At 51.2% G+C, this 22,787-nt stretch overlaps 2 protein-coding genes across 3 annotated transcripts; both read left to right on the top strand.

Moving 5' to 3' along the window:
- The first annotated feature begins 553 nt into the window (after positions 1–553).
- On the top strand, positions 554–6,431 carry NRAS (NRAS proto-oncogene, GTPase). Its single transcript, XM_058855718.1, has 5 exons — positions 554–751; positions 1,407–1,585; positions 2,529–2,688; positions 4,564–4,687; positions 5,386–6,431. The coding sequence occupies exons 1-4, from the start codon at positions 641–643 to the stop codon at positions 4,681–4,683; spliced, it is 570 nt and encodes a 189-aa protein (XP_058711701.1). The 5' UTR covers positions 554–640; the 3' UTR covers positions 4,684–4,687; positions 5,386–6,431.
- Positions 6,432–11,998: 5,567 nt separating this feature from the next.
- On the top strand, positions 11,999–22,769 carry AMPD1 (adenosine monophosphate deaminase 1). Of its 2 annotated transcripts, none has more exons than XM_058855706.1 (15): positions 11,999–12,153; positions 14,901–15,075; positions 15,578–15,728; positions 17,083–17,245; positions 17,446–17,665; positions 18,278–18,407; positions 18,684–18,878; positions 19,081–19,212; positions 19,294–19,457; positions 19,580–19,706; positions 20,096–20,259; positions 20,591–20,711; positions 21,150–21,323; positions 21,725–21,835; positions 22,483–22,769. In XM_058855706.1, the coding sequence occupies exons 1-15, from the start codon at positions 12,132–12,134 to the stop codon at positions 22,636–22,638; spliced, it is 2,205 nt and encodes a 734-aa protein (XP_058711689.1). In that variant the 5' UTR covers positions 11,999–12,131; the 3' UTR covers positions 22,639–22,769. The 2 variants fall into 2 exon arrangements, with proteins under 2 accessions (XP_058711689.1, XP_058711688.1); XM_058855705.1 differs by having other exon boundaries at positions 15,575–15,728; positions 22,483–22,768.
- The last annotated feature ends 18 nt before the right edge of the window (positions 22,770–22,787 follow it).

The following is a 22,787-nucleotide window of genomic DNA, read 5'->3' as shown; positions in this document are numbered from 1 at the left end:
GCTCCAGCTCCTCGTTACCAACCAGCCTTTTAAAAAGCACAAAGTTTGACTTAAACCCCTTTTCAAACCGCGAGAGAGGCTCGGTGTCATTCCTGATTTAGAAACCACTGGCTGTGGGCTCGGTGTCGTTCCCCCTCTAAAGCCTCGTGCTCGGTGCCGTTCCCCGTTTGGATCCCCGTGCTTCGGCCTCGCTGCTGTTGCCGGTTCGGAGCCGCGGTGCTGGTGGCGCCGTGTCCCTCCTGTTTCCATCCGTATCCCGTGTCCCTGTCCCTCCCGTGTCTTGTTCCTGTCCCTCCTGTATCCCGTGTCCCTGTCCCTCCCGTGTCTCTTGTCCCTGTCCCTCCTGTATCCCGTGTCCCTGTCTCCCCGTATCCCGTGTCCCTGTCCCTCCCGTGTCTCTTGTCCCTGTCCCTCCTGTATCCCGTGTCCCTGTCCCTCCCGTGTCTCTTGTCCCTGTCCCTCCTGTATCCCGTGTCCCTGTCCCTCCCGTGTCCCGCCGTGTCCCCCGTGTCGCGCCCGTGTCGCGTGTGCGGAAGCGGCGCGGGCGGTGACGCGCGGGCGGGAGGCGGAAGCGGCGCGGGGCGATCGCGGGGCGGCGGCGGCGGCGGGGCCGGGCCGGGCCCGGCGAGGCCGCGGGGCCATGACCGAGTACAAGCTGGTCGTGGTGGGCGCCGGCGGCGTGGGCAAGAGCGCGCTGACCATCCAGCTGATCCAGAACCACTTCGTGGACGAGTACGACCCCACCATCGAGGTGCGCGGGGCCGCGGGAGCCGGTGCGGGCTCGGAGCCACGGGATGGGGAGCGCGGGGGAAGCCCGAGGGCCCTGCCCGGCCCGGGGCTCTGGGAGCGGTTCCTGCCCCCTTCTGCCTCGGCCTTCCTGAAGCAGCCACAGGCAACCCAAAAGGCCCCCACGGGTCTGTGCAGGGCGTGGGTTCTGCTCACAGGGAAGGTGTTTGTGGGGTTTTTTTTTCCTTCTCCTGTTGAGGAATTTCTTTAAAGCAGCAGGAGTTCTGTGTTTTGTAACAAAGGATGAGAGGGCTTAGAGTCTCATTTAAAATGGGATCGTTTGCGTAATATTTAAAATAATATAGTTTTAGATACAAGTACTTTTTCGTCAGAGATGGATGAGAATCACAAAATCCAGACAGGTTTGGGGTGGAAGGGATCTTAAAGTTCATCTCGTTCCACCCCTGCCATGGCAGGGACACCTCCCGCCATCCCAGGCTGCTCCAAGCCCCACCCAGCCTGGCCTTGGGCACTTCCAGCGATCCAGGGGCAGCCACAGCTTCTGTAGAACAGCTGGAGCAGCTCCTCCTGTGTTTTTATTATTATTTTCATTTTTCTTCCGTATCCCCGGGGCGGGCAGGAGCAGCGCAGGGCTCACTCCCGGGTGCCGTGTGTTGCAGGACTCGTACCGCAAGCAGGTGGTGATCGATGGCGAGACGTGCCTGCTGGACATCCTGGACACGGCGGGGCAGGAGGAGTACAGCGCCATGAGGGACCAGTACATGAGGACAGGAGAGGGCTTCCTCTGCGTCTTTGCCATCAACAACAGCAAATCCTTCGCTGATATCAACCTCTACAGGTACAGCTGGGGCTGCCCCATGAGCAGCGAGCATGGGGCAGGGCAGGGACGCTGGCAAATGAAGCACTCAAGTGCCTCAGTGGAGGCTCAGTAACAGACAAATGTTAAATCTCTCACTTCTTTCAGAAAGTTTTGTTGCTGTTCTGTGCCAATGCACAGAATCACAGACAGTGGTGGGTTGGAAGAGACTCTTAAAGCCCATCCAGTGCCAGCCCTGCCATGGCAGGGACACCTTCCACTGTCCCAGGGTGCTCCAGCCCCAATGTCCAGCCTGACCTTGGACACTTCCAGGGGTCCAGGGGCAGCCACAGCTGCTCTGGGCACCCTGTGCCAGGGCCTCATCACCACCTTCAGTCAGTTAAGACTGGGATGATTTTTAGGGTTTTTTTTTGTGTTAATCATCAGTCTCTATAAACATCTCCAAGGGATGCCAAGTGTCAGACTCTTTTCCGTGGTGCCCAGGGACAGGACAAAGAGCAGTGGCCATAAACTAAACCCCAAGAAGTTCTACCTCAACATGAGGAAAAACCTCTTTCTCTGAGGGCAGCAGAGCCCTGGAGCAGCTGCCCAGGGAGTTGTGGAGTCTCCTCTCTGGACACATCTGTAACCCAGCAGGATGTGGTCACCTGCTTCAGGAGATCTTCTCTTGGCAAAGGGGTTGGACTGGGTGATCTCCAGAGAGCCCTTCCAGCCCCAGCTGTTCTGGGATTCTGTGAATCAGAAGCCATTTACACCTACAGAAAATGGGTGAGAAATCCAGGGTGGAGTTATCCACGGACACAAAACAAAGCTCATAAAGTGCTCGGCCATCCTGCTGACCCCTGAGGCCCAGCTCACCTTTAATATGTTTTTGTGGTACGAGGTTGTTTGAATATGAACTAAACCAGTTTTTATACTTAGAAAATAGTTCCTATTTTTTTTTTTTTAATTTGTCTTCCTAAAGAGAACAGATCAAGAGAGTGAAGGACTCAGATGATGTGCCCATGGTGCTGGTGGGGAACAAATGTGATCTGCCCACAAGAACAGTGGACACAAAACAGGCCCAAGAATTGGCAAAAAGCTACGGAATCCCCTTCATAGAGACCTCTGCAAAAACGAGACAGGTGAGGGGCTCCCCCAGGGGCTGACTGCTTTGTGGGAAATGCAGGAATGGCGTTTTCCCGTGTGCCTTATTTACAAGAGAAGCATTTTTCAATCCCTTTGCAATTTTTAGCTTTTATTTCTCCCCACTCACTCTTAGCTTGAAAGAGTTCTGGGCTGGGCCAGTGCAGGAATCACTTTAGACTCATCCTGACTTCCTTTCAAGTGGGTCATATTGGTAAATAACATAGAGAATAAAATAATTGCAACTCCTCTGAAGTTACTAAATAAAACTTCAAAACTAACTAGGGAAAAAATAAATACTCAGAATAATTAACTAAAACCGGTAAATGTAGAGATAAAGAGACCTACAGTGGTTTTGTGGAAAATTACGTAACAAGAAAAAAAATAGCACGTGCCCAAAAAAAAGATAAAAAAATTCACATTTACTATTGAAACATTCAATAAATACAACCACCCAAAACCCCTCTTAATAAACCTCCAAAACCATAAAAAACCTCCCAATAAGAAACAAATGCCCACAGAATAATTCCTAAAAAACAATACTTATCTCTTAAATAAAAACCACATTTTAATTTTAATAAATCAATACCCTTCTTATAAAGTCTCACAAAACACACAGAAGAAAAAAGGAACCCAGCTACTTTCTACTGCTTCAGCTTTTGTTAAAAATTTGATTCCAGCCAATTTCAGCTGCAGGAAGAGCAGCAGAGTCTCAGCTGCTCTCCCTGGGGAGTGTCAGAGGCTGAGCTCGCTCGCCCCAGACCTGCTTGGTTCTCTTGGCTCATTAATGAAAGCCAATTAGCAGATTATGATTGCACACAGAATTCCCCAGACTGGACTAATGGGCTTCTCCAAAGCCTCCTTGGCCATGTGGGCCTGTCCAGCCAGCCCTGCTCTGCCTGCAGCACGGGAATGGAGCAGGGAAAGTGCAACTATTGAGCAGCAGACAGAAAATCCTAAAGAGTTAAACTCTAAGAATCCTAAAATTAGGCAAGGAGCAGCTTGTTTCCTGCATGGAACCTCCCTGAAATACAGTATTCCATGTTTATTTTAGTGGTTGTTCCCCCAGGAGGAGGCAGGAGTGTAAGGAGATGGTTTGGGACATCCATATGGGTTTCTTCCCCTTAGTAACCATGGGATAATTGTGTGTCATGGTGACACTGGTGGCTGGGTTCCTTTTCCCAGGACTGAGATTGATGAGACAGAGGCTGTTTTCTCATGTTTGGGCTTGGTTGTTTATTCTTTCCTTATCTATATTATATATATATTATATATATATATATATAATATATATATATATTATAGCTCTTCACACTAAGTTAGAGAGGTGCAAAACGGACAGTAAAGAATCTCTCCAAGGTATTTTATGTGTCTCTTTGTCCAATAATTAAATGCCAAGTAAGTTATTTTTCTTAGTGACCCAATGACACCTGTGTGCTGCACTGCAGATTTCTTTATCCAGTCACTCATTATTACCCAAAAACCCTTAGAAGAAGATGAAGAAAGAAGGAGAAAGGGACAATGCCCTAAATCCTCCATATTTTCTCTTATTCTCTAATATAGCTTAAACCCTAAACTCTAACTCTCTCACCCAGTGACTCAAGAAAACTCTATTTAACCTACACACCCTCATTCCCAGTTTCTCTACTTTAAAAGTTGTCTCCATGGTGTTATGTGAAGCTCAGAGCTCTCTTTGCTGTCAGAGCCAGGCACCACAGGTAAGGGCACATTTTCTGCTTCTGTCCCCAACAGTTGGGTGCTGCTCTTCCTGTAGAATTGTGTCTTTCAAGTCCAGTAAGGGGCTCTGGGATGGACAGCTCAGTGATTTCAAAAGCTTCAGGGAATAAAATACCTGGTCTTGTGTTTGCACTCAGGGTGTGGAAGATGCTTTTTACACCTTGGTGAGAGAGATCCGGCAGTACCGGATGAAGAAGCTCAACAGCAGCGAGGATGGGAACCAGGGCTGCATGGGATTGTCCTGCCTTGTCATGTGAAAAGGTGAGCTGGAACTCCACTCCTCCGCTGGCTTCTTGTCTCTTTGCCTTTCAGCAGTTGATAGGTGTGGCTTAGAAATGCTGGTTGCTGTAGGTGGGGTTTTCCCCTATTAAACAACCTATGGATTCCCAGAGATTTGGATCCTACACTGTTTTAATGCTCAAAAAAGAAAAATTCCCTTCTTAAGTTGGTGACAGAGCTTAAGGAAAGGAATTTTCATTCACGTCACCCTTTTGGCTGATGGGTGGATGGAACAAGATGATCTTTAAGGCTGCTTCCAGCCCAAAACATTCCATGATTTCCACCAATTTCAATTGTGTGATTTTCTGTGTCATTCCTTTCTGTCTCCTTTTCCTCTGCTTCCTTTGGGAAACCATTTGGACTGTTTGGAGAACATGTAATTTCTGAAGAAGCACCTTGACAGAGCAGCATGCTCCTGAGTGATTGACTCCTGCACAGCTTCCCTCGAGCTGTGTTCCTCTGGAATGTGCTGATTCTAGGATTAAACAAATAAAAAGGTGCAGATAATGAAATCTGAGTTCCCAACTGAGGGAAATTCCTTTCAGCAGTTCCCTGAAAGATGTTGCTCATGACTATGAAAACTGACAGACCAGCTCAGGACTTGCACTGCTGCACTGCACATCCACCCCAGAGCGGGACAGAGCTAATTAGTGCTAATTGGAGGTGCCTTTCTGTTCCAGATGCCAAGCAAACGTGGTTCAGGTGCAGCTGCTGGATGAGCCTCGATCTCCTGTGCTGCCTCTCCTGCTGATCCCTGCAGTGTTTCGGTGCCAGTGACAGATTCTGGGCACCAGAGTTAATTAGCACAAGGTCCTTCTCCGTGCTCCATCTGAAGAGAACACCCGTGGCATCTACCTCCCTGCTCAGCTCACGGAGCAGCAGCATCTCTGGATGTGCTGGGATTCTTTTCTCACTGTGTTACCTGGGTTTGTTCAAGAAGAAAACCAGACACAAAAGTGAACTATAGAGACTAAATGCTGTGAAAAAAGATGACACTTTACCTCTAGAGTAAAAGCTAGAAGTGCTGTGTGTCCCCTGTCTGTTGGATTCCGTGCAGTGCTGTCAGAGGAGTGGCACAGAGTGATGTCACACGGGGTTGTGCCACCAGGAGTGCCCCTGTCCCCTCTCAGCTGGGTGTCTGCTCTCTGTGCACCTGTACAGCAAAAGTGCAACATCTCCAGTGCCAGGAGTGCCACCTCCCTGATCCTCCATTTCTGTAATAAAAAGGAAAACCTTTCCTAACTAAGTGCCTGTTTGCTAAGAAGATTTGAAGTTGTCCCTTGGGTTGAGGAAAACCCCAAGGACTGGAATTTCTTGGGAGCTCATGGTCTCAAGCAGGCAAGTGTGGTGTGGGTGATCTGTGCCTGACAGGATCCTCCAGCAGGAATTTGGAGGCTGGAAGGTCCAGCAGGCACTTGTGAGACTTTTAAACAAGGGAACACACTGCATCTGTGTTTTACTTTCTTTGTGGGTGGAACAGTTTATATTCTGTATTGTTTTCCTGCAGCATTCAGATCTCTTCCAAGTTGGACCAAACATGTCAGCTGTTCGTTTTTAACATGAACTGCCAACATTTCTGGGCAGCTTCTCACTAATTAATCTGGTAACTGGAGGTTGCTTTGGACAGCTGCTATTCAGCTCTCTCTGTAACTTGCAGATCGTTTTATTCTGAATTATTTTCTTACCACAGACTGTAAAGAGTCTCTTCAAAATGTCTTTAGACTGTAAAATGGAGCTGGAGTTTCCTTGTCAGGGAGGGAGTGTGGGTGGTTGGGGTTGACTCTGTCAGGGGTGCAGAAAGTGGCTGCTCCATCCCTGGAGGTGCCCAAGGCCAGGTTGGACGGGACTTGGAGCAGCCTGGGATAGGGGGAGGTGTCCCTGCCATGCCAGGGGTGGAATGAACCGAGCTTTAAGGTCCCTTCCAACCCAAACCAGTCTGGGATTGTGTGATGGAGGGGAGAAGGACCTGCCCCAGACACCTGAGCCAGCTTCTGATCACAGCATCCTTGCAAAGTGAGGAGGGAAATGAGTCCAGTGATTGCTCAGGGAAGGTGTGGGACAGACTGGGGGGAATTCTGGGCTCTCTCTGACAGCCTCCAGCTGAGGAAATTGTGAGCTGAGTGAGTTCTTCCCAGAACAAAACACCCTCCCCTCCTTAGCTGGCTGCACAGGTGTGGTCAGTGCTGCAGAACCTCCAGCACCATCCTTGGAGTGCCGTGTCCTCCTCCCCTGGCCCTTGTGCTGCTGGGACTGCCCAGGCAGCAGAGCTGAATCCCCAGCTCCCAGGGGGAGCAGGAAGGAGCCCTCAGCCAACAGAGGGAGCATTTGGGCAGTGCCAGGCCAGCAGAGCAGGTGAATTGCAGGAGGCTCAGTTTCAGGTTGTTGGTGTCAGTCACACATCTTAATTTGGAGTGCTCAATTTCAAATGGAGATTAGAAATCAGTAAACAGAGAGAGAGGAATTTTTTCCTTTTAATATTGCTTCCTTCACTACTTACAGTCTTAATTCTCTTCTGGCAATGAAGAGGATCAATCTGCACCATATTTTCTTTATCTGTGATAATCCTTATAAATACTTTTTTTCAATTTATTTTAACTTTGACTGACATGACTGATAAGAATTAAACCCACAAAAAATTTAACGTAAAATATTATTTTCCAGCAATATACACACAGTGGTGGGGCAGAATTGCCTGTGGCTCAAGTTCAGTTTCTTGTTGCCCAGAGAATCTGTGGCTGCCCCATCCCTGGAAGTGTTCAAGGCCAGGATGGAGCAACCTGGGGCAGTGGAAGGTGTGACCTATGGGATGACCTTTAAGGCCCCTTCCAGCCCAAACCATTCCTTGACTGATCTTGTGCTGCAGGTTAAACGTGACAGAGCTGCCACCACTGCACAGCCAGGGTTGAGAAAGCTTTGTCAGGAAGAGTTTTCTGTGAAAGCTTTCCCTGTGGCAGGAGATGAGGGTCTGCTCTTAAGGAGGTTAGTGGCACAGGGGTGGCCAGTTAATGAAAACACCCCTGGGAAATGAGGACAAGCTGTTGGGATGCACATCTGGTCACACAGAGCCAGCAGGAAGGGGCAGTGTGGAGTTTGTGAGGACACTGAACTGATGACATTCTGTCATCCAGATCCATGGGTGGGGTTTGATTTCTTGGGAAATGCAGGAATTTGTTTCCTGGCCAGCAGGATTGCTCAGAGCACGGCTGCCTGTGGCTATGGGGAGCCTCTGGCATTTGATTGATGTCAGCCTGGAGAGTTATTCGCATGGAGGTTCATCACAGCAACACTCCACACTGCTCTGCATGCTCTGCTTGGCATTAAAATGTACCAGCTGTAGCTCCAAAAGCTGGGAATTCTCAGAAATGTGGGAACTGACTGGAAAATGCAACTTCTCTCTGCTGTTCCCTTTCTCTTGGGCTCTGTAAAACCTGAAAAGGGAGAAGCCTTGGTCTGTATTAGTGTCACCTTTGGAACCTTTAGAAGGGTTTTTAGGATTTTTTTTCAGTTTTTAGGATGCTGTAGAGCTGACCTGCACAGGTGATACTCCCAACTCCATCACTGTAGTTCCAAATCCAGCAAAAAAAAACCCCAAATCAGAATGTTGTACTAGTCAGGAGTGTGGACTGAATGGCTGTAATTTGTTTCCAGCTGTCTCACAGAGAACTCTGGGTTTGGTGGCAGCCAAGAACTGGAAGGACAAAACTCTGTGAACTTTTGGGAAAATTATTTAGAAGGTAAGCACAGAAGGTTTTTCACAAGACAGGTCCCTGGAAAAGGCAGTTTAGTAGATTTGGTCCAAATATTGTTATTTAGAACAGCACAACTCTGCACTAGTGCCAAGCTGATTTCAGTGCCCTGACTGGGCAGAACAGACATGAACAACTTTTGAGGTAAAATACTAAAAAAGAGTGAAGCTCTTGTTCAGAACTTCCAAGTGCCAATGTCTGTAACAAACATTTCTGCATGGCTCTGCAACAGAATTCTGTCCTTGTCCTTGCTAGGACTTTGGATTTTAACCAGGATGTTTAAGCTGCCATCATTTTTAGTGCAGCTCAGACTTAGAATTGGATTTCAAGCTGCCTCAGATCTGTGGGGGAAGGAGAGCAGTGGAAGTTTGAATTTCATTCTGACCTGTCTGTGCTCCTCAAAAAGCCCAAATCTTGAGTGTCTGCCTGTGTGTGACCCTCAGGATGATGGAGAAATGTTGGGATCTGGATTTTTAACCCAAGGGCTAATTTGTTGTTACTTTGTTTAATTATTTGCTTTCAATAATGCATCTCATTTGGTTTGAATTGAAGTAAATTATTTTGCTTCTTAAATAACTTTTTTAAAGAATAAACTTGGAATTCTTTGTTTTTTTTCTTTGGGTTCTGGGCATAGAACCCACGAGTGGGTTACAGAGAGTTTATCACAGTGCCCTCTGCTCTGTGTGTGGGGTGGGATTTACTCCAGTCTGTCACGGGGCAGGGTCAGCTCTGTCACAGGTGTGCCCTAGAGTATCAGTGAGCAGTGAGGGTGGCCTGAGACCTTGATCCAGAGTCCAGTTTTAATGACTTCACCAATCTGCATCTTGCTGCTGCTGAATCTCTCTTTGCAGTGGGCTCCCTCATGCTGACTTACATAAAAAAATGAAGAGGGAAGCTTCTTTATTTGATATTCCAATGGCAAAACCAGCTATTAAGTTACTGCTGTGCCCGAATCATGCTCTGTTAGGCTTTTAAATTGCTTGATTCAGTCTCCTAAAGCACTTCCCTATTGCCTTCCCTCCTGCAAGAAGGCAAATTGTATCAGACCACACAGTCAGTAAAAGTGCTTCAAGGGTATTTCTCCTCAGACCTTGTGTCAGGCATCTGAAACCTGGAGTCCAACGTGGGTTTTGTGCCAGGAATTTAAAAACAGACCCCCAGGACCAGGGGCACAGAGCTCCAGCAGGCACTGCCTGTGCCTGGAGGATTCACACCCTGAGTTCGGGTGGGTGCTAAGGACCTGGGGATTTGGGGGAAGGTATCCCTGCAATGAGTTTGTTCCCTGCACCTGGTCCTGCAGACCAGTTTCCTGCTAGGGAACTGATCCTGGCTGTGCCCAGGACCAGAGGCTGACCCCATTTGCTGAGGGTTTCCCCAATGCTGTTGATGAGAGGCCCAGCCCAGCCAGGAGTGCCCTGCTCTGTTCATACTCCTCCTCTTGAGGAATTTAAGCCATTTTCTGGCAAAGCTTGCCCCATGGCCTCTGTCTGTGCTGTGGATGCAAGGCCAGGAGGAAGATCCTGCTCAGTAGCCCCAGCTGCCAAATTTCTGCCATGTCCAACCATTTTCCCTTGGCTGGGGCTGGGCAGAAGGAGGGCAGCGCAGAGGTGAAGGTGTGGGGTTCAGAGCCACCCCAAAGCCTTTGAGTGTGAATCACTCACTTTCCAGCTGAAAAAGAGTGGGAAGACAGGCTGTCTGTGTCAATCCTTGACTTTGCACAGGCCCTGGATCTAACTTTAGCACAGTGTGCCCAGGCTTTACTCAGATTTCCACCATGAACCCACTCAAGCTGACCGTGTGATTAAAAAAGCTGAGGGATCAAGAGATGATCAAGATTCCTTCTTTTGAGAAAGATGACCTCTGTATCCTAAAGGTTATTTTTGGTTTCAGATGTGAATCCCAAGATCCCAAGGGCAGATACAGCCCCTGTGAGAGAGCAAACAAGCAGGAGACAGATTTAATGGACCTTGAATGAAACAATTCAACAATAATGTGGTGTGGAGACTCTCAAATTTGGAAAATGGGTGAGAGCAAGAGAATTTAGAACCTGAAGATTTTATCAGCATGAGAGGGAAACCAAAGCTATACCAGCATCCCAGCTTTGCCCTGGTGCTGCACCTCTGCAGGTTGGAGGGAGGGAAATTTTTATTCTTGGGGAATAACAGGCAAGAGGGGGTAAAATTCCCTAAATTCTGGAGAATTTCTCAGTTGTCACCCAGCTTGTTTTGAAGTTGTGCCCATCAAATAGTGGGCACATCTCTTCCAGAGAGTTTCTGGATGCTGTGGAAATTATCTCAGCTGGAGAAGCTGCACCAGGTCTCAGCTCACTTCATTGGCTGGGCCACAAGTTTCCTGTGCTCCTAAGGACAAAATCCATGGCTTGTTATTTCCAGCTCTGTATTTTATTTTACTTCTGCAGGAGACTCAGTCACCTCTTCCAGCTTTCTTCTTGGATACGACCTTTCCATAGCTGTTCCTGCAAAATGGATCCCATATAATTCCAAATAATGGTGTCTGTTCCAGGTGGTTTTTCTGTTCCTTTCAATGCTCTGACTAAAGCCACCCTTTAAACCAGAGCCAGACCGTGCCCAAATGCTTTGTCCTATTCCTGAGCGGTTTTTCAACACCATCAAGAATCGAAGCACAAACAGACAGGGAAAGACTCTGCTTCACATCAGAACTATTTCATCCTCCTGGCCTGTTCAGTTCCACCACTCCCCACCAGGAATCTGAATCAGAAGCTCAGAGTTATCCTGGCCACACACAGGACACAACAAATTCTGGCCTTTCTCTTCCCACAGGAGGTGTTTTCCAGCTGCAGGTGAGATCTGAAGAAGGTTTGAGGACACCCTACAGGAGAGTACAACCCTCAAAGCAAACATGCTGGAAACAACCTGCTTCAAATGAAGCCAGGAGGTGCCTCCCAACCTAAGAGCTGCTCTGCCAGCCCCAAGCTTAAGGCAGGAGTTCCCTGACCCACCTTGGGCTTGACTGACAGCTGCTCTCTGTCAGATACACCTTGGCTGTGGCTCTCCACATACAGAACTAATTATCAACATTATGACACAAAATTTGAAAAAGGCAGTTCCTGAAAAGCTCAGGAACAAACTCTGACTCCTTGCACTTTCCTTTTATTTGTTGGATTCAGCTGGGAAGAAGTGAGGACATCTGGGCAACCCTGTTGGTAAAGTCCAGGCTTTCAAAGAGATCCCCCCCTCAGGAAAAATCTCTGAACAGCTCAGGTGAGAGCACATGGTTTGAACCTATCCACAGTCCCTGTTCTGATTGGGAATTTCCTTTAAACCTTTGTTTCAGCACAGAAGGCATCAGGTTTAGTCTCTCTTAAAAGACTGAATCCCACAGATCACATTAGAAAGGTGCAGCTACCCTGGAAAGCGGAAATCTGGCCAGACACCAAGTGACACTCCACAAAGTGTAAAATGCAAACTTGACTTGAAGATTAATTAAATTTGAGCCCTGCTTTCACCTGTTTCAGTGCAAGTGCTTGTGGCTGCCCTTTAAATAGTTCCACAGTTGACCTGCACTGTCCTTTTAGAGTGGGAGAGTCCTATTACAGGAAGGGAAAGCAGTAAAATTAGTGTTGGGCTGACGGGTAGTCACTTGGTCCCTTGTGCCTGGGGACTCTGGGGTGTTCCTGAGGCTCTGCAAACGCTGCTGCAATGTCCCGGGTGAGAATTCCAGGTAGGTCTGAAAGCCCAAGGAGCCATGGGGCAGGTTCCAGGCCCACAGCCCTGGAGATTTTGATGTGTGGTGTCCAGGGGACCTCACTGGGGTCTTTGGGCATTTTTCTTCCCCCTTGGAGACACTTTTGGATAGTGCAGTAAAGAAATTGTGTTACTGTTTAAATCATGCTCTGCTTGTACTGAAGGAAAATATCATTTCTCCTGTGATGTAATGTGTCCTGTAATGACACCATTAAATCCCTGTGGAAAGGCTCAGAGGGATTTCAGGAATCTATGCTCAGCCTGGTGAGGCTCAGATGTGGGGAGCCCTGCAGGGATGGGAGCAGGAGCTGGGCAGGAGGAGCAGGGCCAGCCAGGCTCTGCAGGACAGTGCAGAGGGACATGTGACAGGTGAGTGCAGAGCCCTGAGTGATAACAGCACCAAACAGCCCCGATAGCAACATGTTTGGGATTGCTGTGGTGTGAGGCACGCTGTCCTAGCACATGAAGCTGGTGTTAAAGCCTGGCCCTGCACCATCAGTGGGAGGTTGTAAACCTTCCTGAGTGTAATTTTCATCCACTAAAGAGATGAAAGGTCAAACTAAACATTTCTGGGATACCTTGTTGGCAAATGAATTAGTGGAGTCAGGATTCCAGAGCGTGTGTTGCTCAGGCTGTGCTTTGGGGAGTCAGCAGCTGTGATGCCAGAGCTGCAGCCTGAACTGCTGGGGCAGGTGGAAAGGGCAAAGGCTGCACCCTCAGAATGCTGCTGCCACCCTGTCTGAGCAGCAGTGAGCCTCTGTGGCAGTGCAGTGTCTCAGCTGTTATTTATTCCTGTTGGGAATAAGGGGAGCTGTGACCACAGGGGGATGGAACTCAGCATCTCTGAAATGAGCACCCATCCTGAGGGCCACAAAGGAGGGTGGGTCAAGGGCAAAAACCAGCAAAGCCTAGTGCTCTGAGTCTCTGGAATATCTGCTCTCCTGGTCAGCAGGAGAAAGCCGTGCCCTGTGTCCCTGCTGCAGGTGCAAGGAGAGCCCTCCCAGGCCAGCTCAGCCTCAGCACAGGACTGTTACCTGTCAGGCTCTGGTGGTGTGGGGGGACGGGATCTGGGTTCTACAGAATGCTCCACCTTGGACACTGAAGGGAAAGCAGGGATGGTGCCAGGCAGAATCTGTGCCAGAGCCACACTGGGGTGGATGGGTGGGATGGACCTGCGGTAGGGTTTGGTTCCATGCTGGGGCATCACCGAGGCAATGCAGAACTTCCCTCTTCATGTTCCTCAAAGCAACAACTTCTCTGCCTTTTCCTTCCAGTACCTAAAGGGGCTACAAGAATGCTGGAGGGACTTCTCACAAGGCAGGGAATGACAGGACAAGGGGGAATGGTTTTAAGCCAAAGGAGGGTGGGTTTAGATGGGATATTGGGAAGGAATTCCTCCCTGCCAGGGTGGGGAGGCCCTGGCACAGGCTGCCAAGAGAAGCTGCCCCTGGATCCCTGGAAGTGTCCAAGACTGGGTTGAATGGGGCTGGGAGCAACCTGGGATAGTGGGAGGTGTCTCTGCCCATCAGGTGAGCTTTGAGGTCTCATCCAACCCAAATCATTCTAAGATTCTATGATTCTTTTATAACTGGAAGATATGGAAGGTTTTGGCTAAACTTGTACTTTCTAATCCCTTTTAAAAGACTGGTGAGGTGATAAGGCAAAAAGGCTCAGATTTTCAAGGGCTGATCACAACAGCTTTTATTTTGTCTCTGTTTTCTCTCAAACAGCAGAACAGAAACGTGAGTACTGCTGGGTTTCTCTGTGCTCTGTGTGTTACTGCCTAGACATGATCTCTGGAACCAAGCAACAGTTACATGATAATGAAGATCATGCTATTTCCTGGCAGTGCCAGCTCTGTCCATCAGTGTTACACGGAATGGTCCCACCTTTTGGTTCTTTGATACAGCACCAAAATATGCAGCTTGTTAAATATCATTCTGGCACCCTGAGTGCTGCTGAGAACCCTCTGTCTGTTTTGCTTTGGTCCCCACGTGTGACCATGTCCTGTGTGACACTCGATGGTGAGGTCCATCCTTGGGCATCTCTCCTTGCTTTGTGTTGAGCTGCCAAAACCTGCTGTCAATGTCCCTGTGCTGCCATACAAACATCTGCTTCTGGGAGCTGCTGCCTCCCAGCAGAACCCTTGGGCTCTTGTTTTATGGTGTTTTGCTGGCAGTGGAAGGGCTTTTAATCTTCCTTGTCCTCCATAAAGCTCCAGCCAGCCCTGTGCCAGTTGGCTCTGGCACCTCTGCAGCCAATGCACATGCTGAAGTGCCTAGCTGGGGCTCCCTGGCTGCCCTGGATGGTGGGAGCTGAGTGCTCAGGCTGCCAGCTCCGCCCCCATCCATACCTCTGTCCCCCTGACTGCTGCAGCAAGTGGATTTCAGGCTCCCTGGAGCTGTAAGGGCTTTGCCAACTTTCCCCTCTTCTACCCAGTGCATGCTCCCATAACTGCCCTTCCCAAGGACCTGCTTCTCTCTGGGCCTTTTGGCAGCATTCTTGGACTGTATTTACTTTTCCTGCTGTACTGAGGGCATCAAGGTATGTCTCCAGCCCACCAGGTGTGGCCCAGCCTTGCTCCAAATTTGGGAGGTGGCTCAGAGTCTTCTCTAGAGGCCATGAGGAAATGGCAGCTGAGCACGGAGCTGCCTGCAAGGGGCACCTGCCTGTTCCAGTGGCTGGGAATCCCTTCCCTGTGGGACACTGAACTCCTCTTTGCAGAGATGGACGAGTCCCTGCGCTCTTTTGCTGAGAAGATCTTTGCCTCTGAGGTGAGGGATGAGGAGGTCAGGGGGGAAATCTCTCATTTTGATGTGGAAGAGATCTGCCCCATCTCCCGCCAGGAGAATACACTGCACATGATGCTCCAGGAGACCAGTGCCACAGTGGAAAAGCGGTGAGTTCCCAGGAGCCTGGGCAAGGAGAGAGCACAGCCTGCAGCTCCTGGCCAGAGCAAATGCGGGGGGATATAAATCAAGGCCCTTGGGCACAGCTCACCACACCTGTGGAATAAATCCTTGATAATCCCAGGGCATCTCTCAGGTACTCCAGGATTTCCTCTCCAACTGTTTCCACTGTTGGACAGAAAGACACCCTTGGCCTGTTCCCTGGGTGTCAGCACAGCAATGGCCACAGAACTGCCGGGGAGGGAGACTTTGGGGACTCTGGAAAGATGCAACTTCCAAAGTCTGTGGCCACCCCGTGTCCTGTGGCCTGTGCTTCTGGCAGCGCCTGTTTAAGGTGCTCAGGGACCACCAGTGATCTGGTTTGTGATCAGAGATCCCCAGTGAGCTGGATCATGCTGTACACAGCTGGAATGTGGCTGTGGGAAGTGCCCCTGGCTCCTGGTGTGTGACCATGGAATGGGGCTGTTTGCCTGAGCCTTTCCTCCACAGCAGGAAGAAGCTGATCCGCATGAAGACAACTGTGTTAGCCCCCTCATCTGTACCCAGCCAGGCTGTCACTGATGGAGCCAACTCCACCTGCCCCCAGAAGCAGACTGTGCCCGACTTCCAGCGGGTGCAGATCACTGGGGATTATGCCTCTGGGGTAGGTACTTCCATGGCTGCTCCCTTTTCATGCTGGCCACCCCCCTGGTCCCTGCCTGTCCCTCAGCAGTGCCAGTGACACAGGAGCCTGGACCAGCTGCTAAGGAGAGGGTGTCTTCCAGTTCAGTCAGTACTCACAAGCAGCTGGGGGTGCCCTGCTGCATCCCTGGGGATCCAGAGCTGAGTTCCTCAGCAGCAGCTGTGGGGTGCTGCATATTTCCATGGGATTCTCCAGGAAGGGGCTGGCAGGGCGGGCTGTGCTCACTCTGTCACATCCTCTCTGCTTGCACACAGCTCTGTCTGAGGTCTGTGTATATGCAGGGACCCCAGAACAGCTGAGGGAAGTCACCAGGCGCTTGGTACAGGCAGGGTCACCTAGACCCAGCTGTCCAGGACTCTAATCACATCCTGTGCTAATCCTGCCTTCCTCTCCTCTGCCTCCTATTAAATTTGTGCTGCTTCTAAGAACCTGCTGGAGGGCTGCTCACCCTGGGGCTGCATAGCAGAGGGGATCTGGAAGTCCCTCCCTGCTCAGGCACTAAGCATATTCCTCTTGCCATGACTGTCCTAGCTGGGAGTACTGGTTTCCCAGCCTGCTCCACTCCAGCCTCTTCCGACTGCCTAAAACATTTGTCTGGCAGTAAATAAAAAATCACTGACATACAGGGTAAGTGCATGTTGTTGTTCCTGCTTAAATTTCAGCCCAAAATAACTCCAAAAATAACTTTAATGTTTTGCTCAGGCCTGGCTTCCATTTCAGGACCAATTACTGATTTCAATAAGGAGTGTAAGAGGGGGTGACATCGGAATTCCCTGGTTTTGGAATCAGGAGCTTCCCTTTGTCATGCCTGGGACTCTGCTTATCATCCCCTCCTTGCCCTGCTCAGGAATTGATATGACATGATTTGATACAGGATATGATGAGATATATGAGATATGATATGATTATATGTGACAAGAAAGTTGGAGAGGGACTTTTTACAATACCATGTAGTGACAGGACAAGGGGAATGGCTTCCCACTGCCAGAGGGCAGAGTTAGATGGGATATTGGGAAGGAGTTCTTCCCTGTGAGGCTGCCCTGGCACAGGGTGTCCAGAGAAGCTGTGGCTGCCTCTGGATCCCTGGAAGCATCCAAGGCCAGGTTGGGTAGGGCTGGGAGCAGCCTGGGATAATGAAATGTGTCCTTGCCCACAGCAGGGGCTGGAACAAGATGCAATTTAGGATCCCTTCCAGCCCAAATCATTTTTTGACATTTATCTTGCTGTGACCAAAATCTGCCTCCACCTGGGTGCACCAGGGTGTCTCTTGGACACACTCGTGTTTCAGCTGCCCTCAGCATCACCTCCCTTGCAGGTAACAGTGGAAGACTTTGAGGTGGTATGCAGTGGCCTGTACCGGGCGCTGTGCATCCGGGAGAAGAACATGCAGCAGTCGCTGCAGAGGTTCCCCAAGACGCCCTCGCAGTACCTGCGCATGACTGAGGGCAAGCCCTGGAAACCAAGTGACGCTGGCCCAGGTACATCCAGGCACCCCAGGGGCTTCCTGTGGCTCCAGCATGGGCAGGGCTCAGGAAAGGGCTGTGCAAGGCACTTGCCCAAGCCCCCTCCTTGGTCCCACAGTGGTGGGGTGTCCCTGCCCGCTGCATGGGGTGGGGGGAGCAAGGCAGGCCTGGGGGGTTTGGGCTGGCAGCCTTATGGAATTCTCCTTTTGCTGCAGTGTTCACCCCACCAGTGAAGGATGGACAGGATCCCTTTGACACTGGGAACCTCCCTGAGGACCTGGGATACCATGTGCAGATGAAGGATGGGATAGTTTATGTCTATGCAGACAAGGCAGCGGCTGAGAGAAATGAGCCAAAGGACCTGCCCTACCCCAGCCTCGAGCACTTCATCGATGACATGAACTTCCTCCTGGTCCTAGTTGCACAGGGGCCTGTGTAAGTGCACAACCCACCAGGCCCTGCCTCAGAGGGAGGTCAGGGCAGCCCCCTCCCCTTCCTGGGAAGAGGGAGGAACCTGCTGCTGACACACCTATCGTTATGATTCGGGATGGCAAAATGATGATACGAGACTCGGAGCCTTCATGGGAGGGCATAGAGTGAAGTTTTGTTAGAAACACACTCTTTTCATACAGAACTTGGGTACAGTGAATATGACTGGTCATTTAGAACAACACCCCTTGACCGTTATTTCCAAGTAAATAACAAGTTAGATAAACACAACCTGCTAATAGTTTTTCACCTTCCAAGGATTGTTTGGATTTCTCCTTATGATTTCCCAGGCCAGAGAAAGTTGTGTACTTGACTTTCCCACAGGCTCAGGCTAGTGTCTGAAGCCTGAAAACCTCTTATTTGACCAGTGTGAGTTCCCACACACACCTGGCTGCCCAAGTGTCCTCAGCCCTTGTCAGCCCTTCTGACTTGGGTCTTAAGCAAAGCTGCACTCAGGGGCTGGAGACAGGACCTGCAGGTAGGCTCCCAGCTGGAATCTGTGTCCCTGTGCAGAGGGATGAGGAGCCCAGTGACTGTTCTGCCCTTTGCCCTCACCAGGAAGACCTACACTCACCGGCGCCTCAAGTTCCTCTCGTCCAAGTTCCAAGTGCATGAAATGCTCAATGAGATGGAGGAGATGAGGGAGCTGAAGAACAATCCCCACCGTGACTTCTACAACTGCAGGAAGGTAAAAGGCAAGGCTTAGACCCCCAGGGACCCTGGAAAGGAGCTGTCATGGTGCCTGCCCCTCCCTGGGAACTAGATGTTAGAGTCCATGTCTGTAGCAGCAGCAGTGAATGGGAACGTGTTGCCTTCAATGCTCTTGGCTAAGTTGTGTCCTCTGGCTGCATTCACCCACTGGGCTGAGCCCTGCTCCCCACACCTGTGCTCACCTGAGGGGTTTGCTCACCTCCCTGGGATGGTACCTGAGCATCCCAGCTTGAAGCTGTCCCTGTTTTCCCAGGTGGACACGCACATCCATGCTGCAGCCTGCATGAACCAGAAGCACCTTCTGCGTTTCATCAAGAAATCCTACCGTGTGGATGCTGACCGTGTGGTCTATGACGCCAAGGGTAAACAGCTCACCCTGAAACAGCTTTTCCAGAGCCTCAAACTGCACCCATATGACCTGACAGTGGATTCCCTGGATGTCCATGCTGTAAGTGGTAGAACATTTACTCTAAGATCACTCTTGGGCCACTCTTGCCCCCATGGCTTTTCCCTTCCCTGTGCACCCACACTTGTTGTGTGCATTCCTATTTGTGTCAGCTCCTGGTTTTGCCATTTTGGGTGGTTTGGCTCAGTCCCTGCTCCCTGCCAAGCTGTGAGGGCAGTATTTGAGCCTGATCTCCCCACTCCAGGGCCGGCAGACATTCCAGCGCTTTGACAAGTTCAACGACAAGTACAACCCCGTGGGGGCCAGCGAGCTGCGTGACCTCTACCTGAAGACAGAGAATGCCATCAATGGCGAGTACTTTGCTACCATCATCAAGGTATGGAGAGAGAGGAGGAGAACAGGGTGACATTGTGCTGTTGCTGTGGCTTCCCTTGCCATGGTGTGCTCTGGTTTGCAGGAGGTTGGCTCTGACCTGGAGGATGCCAAGTACCAGCACACGGAGCCCCGGCTCTCGATCTACGGGCGGTCGCCTGAGGAGTGGGCCAAGCTGGCCAAGTGGTTCAACACCCACCGGGTCTATTCCCCCAACATGAAGTGGATGATCCAAGTCCCCAGGATTTAGTACGGGCTGTGGAGATGAGGGAGCACTGTGCATTATAGACCTCTCAATCCCTGAAAGGGTTGTGGGGACAGAGGACTGGGTTGTCCCTCTGGAAGCAACTAATCCCTCTCTCTGTCCACAGTGATGTGTTCAGGTCTAAGAATTTCCTCCCCCACTTTGGGAAAATGCTGGAATATATCTTTGTTCCTGTGTTTGAGGCAACTGTCAATCCCCAAGCCCACAAAGAGCTGAGTGTCTTTCTACGCCACGTGAGTGTCACCTGGTGATGTTGTCAGGTGTGGGAAGAACTCACATTCCTGTTTGTGCACAAGAAATGGGGTATTTGCCCTGACATGGAAAATGGCATCAGTGGGCTCTGCCTCAGATCTGGGGAAGGGGGGGTGTGGCCAGAAGTGCGGGGAGGGGTCAGACTCCTTGGGCTGGCTGCTGTGGGGCTGTGAATTGCTGTCCACTCATCTCCTGAGGAGGTTTGAGCTTTATTTCTAGTCCTGGACAGCGCTTGGGGGGTGTGAGGAGTGAGGTCTGCAGTCTTGCCTGACCTGGGCTCTGATGAGCCGTGGTGGGGCAGAGCGAGCCTGCCTGGGCATGATGAGGTGGAGAGTGTGAGATGCACCTTTTTTGTTCCCTTGCCAAGCAGATCACAGGCTTTGACAGTGTGGATGATGAATCCAAGCACAGTGGACACATGTTCAGCCTTAAAAGCCCAAAGCCAGAGGAGTGGACTTCGCAGAAGAACCCATCCTACACCTACTACATCTACTACATGTATGCCAACATCCTGGTGCTGAACAACCTGCGCAGGTGAGGCCTGGGATCTGCCAAAGGGCTGCCTCAGTTCTTTGATTGTTAGTGTGGAAGAAGTGGGGCTCTCCTCACTCTGTCTTTGGAGCATCACATCCCAGAGCAATCCAAACAGCCCTCGGTATGAGGTGTGATGGCCTGGGGTGAAAGTTTAGAGATTGCAGAGATGCATGTATTGCACACAGAGAGGAGAAAAGAGAAGGAGTAATGTGCTCCCAGGTCAAGCTGGACTCCTGGGGACTCATGGTAGGGGCAGAGCTGGGCCTGAAGTCGGATCCAGCCACCCAACTCTGCTGTTTGGCTGCTCTGAGTGCTCCTTCCCTGTGCCCAGGCAGCGTGGGATGAACACGTTCCTGTTCCGCCCGCACTGCGGCGAGGCCGGGGCCATCACACACCTGCTGGCAGCCTTCATGACAGCTGATAACATCTCCCACGGGCTCAACCTCAAGAAGGTACGTGGAGCAGGCTGCCAGGAGCAGCCCAGGCACGGCAGAGCAGAAATGCTCACAGCTGCCTCATGTAGATGGCAGTTACCTGTGCCTCTGCTTTACACTGACACAGCCTGGCTTTAGGCAGATGTTAAGTGGTGTTCTGGGTTTCTCCAAGCATGTTTGGGGATGTGGCTGTGCAATGGATTAGATTTTGAGGGTTTAGCCTCCCAGACCCATCACAGAATATGGTTCTTATCACTGGAGCCAGCTGAGATTGGTATCAGACAGCTCCTTGGCCTCTTGTGCTCCTTGGCCTAAAGCAGTGATCACTGTCTGGCCCAATTCTCTCCTTGCACACAATTCCCTGGCTGGGACCTGGCCTAATCTGAGGATCGACCCTGGAGAGGTGGTAGGTGCACAATTTTATCCCTAATGTGGTACTTCTGCATGTCTTTGCAGAGCCCGGTGCTGCAGTATCTGTACTTCCTTGCCCAAATTCCCATTGCCATGTCTCCACTCAGCAACAACAGCCTCTTCCTGGAGTACGCCAAGAATCCCTTGCTTGACTTCCACCAGAAAGGGCTCATGGTGTCCCTTTCTACAGATGACCCCATGCAGTTTCACTACACCAAGGTACAGTGTGAGCTGAGCACTGGGGCTGGGACTGTGGGGCTGGCACCGTGTGGGGCTTGGTTTTCCTGGAAGCCAGTGGCACTTGCAGAGGGTCCAGTCATCTCCCCCTCCACCAGCAGATGTTCAGGCAGGATATTAGGAAAAACTTCTTCACTGAAACAGGGTCAAGCAACCAAACAGGCTGCCCAGGGCAGTGGTTCCTGGAAGTTTAAAACAAATGAGAACACGCTGCACTTTGTGATATGGTTTTGTCGGCATGGGGGTATTGGTTGAAGGTTGGACTTGACTCTGGAGAACTTTTCCAGCCCCAATGATTCAGTGGTTCTGTGAGCTCTGGAATAGCCCCTGCAGAACACGGGCTGTGCTGGCAGAGGCTGCTGACCCCTAACCCTGTGCTGCAGGAGCCCCTCATGGAGGAGTACGCCATTGCTGCCCAGGTGTTCAAGCTCAGCACCTGTGACATGTGTGAGATCGCCAGGAACAGCATCCTGCAGTGTGGCCTGTCCCACGAGGTGGGTGTCCTGTCCCATGAGGGGTGTCCTGTCTCATGAGGGGTGTCTTGTCCCATGAGGGATGTGTCCTGCAGTGTGTCCTGTCCCACGAGGTGGGTGTTCTGCAGTGTCTCATATCTCGTGAGGTGTGTCCTGTTCCATGAAGTGGTGTCCTGCAGTGTGTCCTGTCCCATGAGGTGTGTCCTCTCCCATAACGTGGGTGTCCTGTCCCTCGCAGGGGGTGTCCCGCAGTGTGTTCTGTCCCACGCAGGGGGTGTCCCGCAGTGTATCCTGTCCCTCGCAGGGGGTGTCCCGCAGTGTCCTGTCCCACGCAGGGGGTGTCCCGCAGTGTGTTCTGTCCCACGCAGGGGGTGTCCTGCAGTGTCCTGTCCCACACAGGGGGTGTCCCGCAGTGTGTCCTGTCCCACGCAGGGGGTGTCCCGCAGTGTCCTGTCCCACGCAGGGGGTGTCCCGCAGTGTCCTGTCCCACGCAGGGGGTGTCCCGCAGTGTGTTCTGTCCCACACAGGGGGTGTCCCGCAGTGTCATTGTGGGGCGGTCCTGCCCACGGCCTGAGAATGGCGACCAGCTCGGCTCGTGGCTCAGGGCTTCCCTCGGGCGCTGCCAGCGGGGGTTCTGAGGTCGCTACCGGAGTCTTTGCCTCTGGCAGGAGAAACTGAGGTTCCTGGGTGAAAACTACCAGGAAGAGGGGCCCGATGGCAATGACATACGGAAGACGAACGTGGCCCAGATCCGCGTGGCGTATCGCTACGAGACCTGGTGCTACGAGCTCAACCTCATCGTCGAAGGGCTGAAGAACGAATAGGCGGGGGCCGGACCGCGGGGCCGGGGCAGTGCCGGACTGGGAGGGGGCCGGGGCCGTGCCGCAATGTGAGGGCACCGGGGCAGCGCAGTAAAATCCCGTCTGTGAAGCGGCTCCAAGTGCCCTGAGAGAAAAGGGCGTGACCATCGTCT

This window comes from Poecile atricapillus, chromosome 23, assembly GCF_030490865.1.
Source record: "Poecile atricapillus isolate bPoeAtr1 chromosome 23, bPoeAtr1.hap1, whole genome shotgun sequence".
NCBI classification, from domain to species: Eukaryota; Metazoa; Chordata; class Aves; order Passeriformes; family Paridae; genus Poecile; species Poecile atricapillus.
Note: the sequence above shows the minus strand (reverse complement) of the source record. Positions and strands in the feature narration are given on the sequence as shown.

Excerpts from the sequence above, each read along its gene's own strand:
- AMPD1 (XM_058855705.1), top strand. The coding sequence starts at position 12,132 with ATGTCCCGGGTGAGAATTCCAG. Across the intron at positions 17,246-17,445 it reads ACCAAGTGACGCTGGCCCAG|TGTTCACCCCACCAGTGAAG; the intron begins GTACATCCAGGC and ends CTTTTGCTGCAG. Across the intron at positions 19,707-20,095 it reads TGAGTGTCTTTCTACGCCAC|ATCACAGGCTTTGACAGTGT; the intron begins GTGAGTGTCACC and ends CTTGCCAAGCAG.
- NRAS (XM_058855718.1), top strand. The coding sequence starts at position 641 with ATGACCGAGTACAAGCTGGTCGTGGTGGGCGCCGGCGGCGTGGGCAAG. Across the intron at positions 752-1,406 it reads AGTACGACCCCACCATCGAG|GACTCGTACCGCAAGCAGGT; the intron begins GTGCGCGGGGCC and ends CGTGTGTTGCAG. Across the intron at positions 1,586-2,528 it reads GCTGATATCAACCTCTACAG|AGAACAGATCAAGAGAGTGA; the intron begins GTACAGCTGGGG and ends GTCTTCCTAAAG.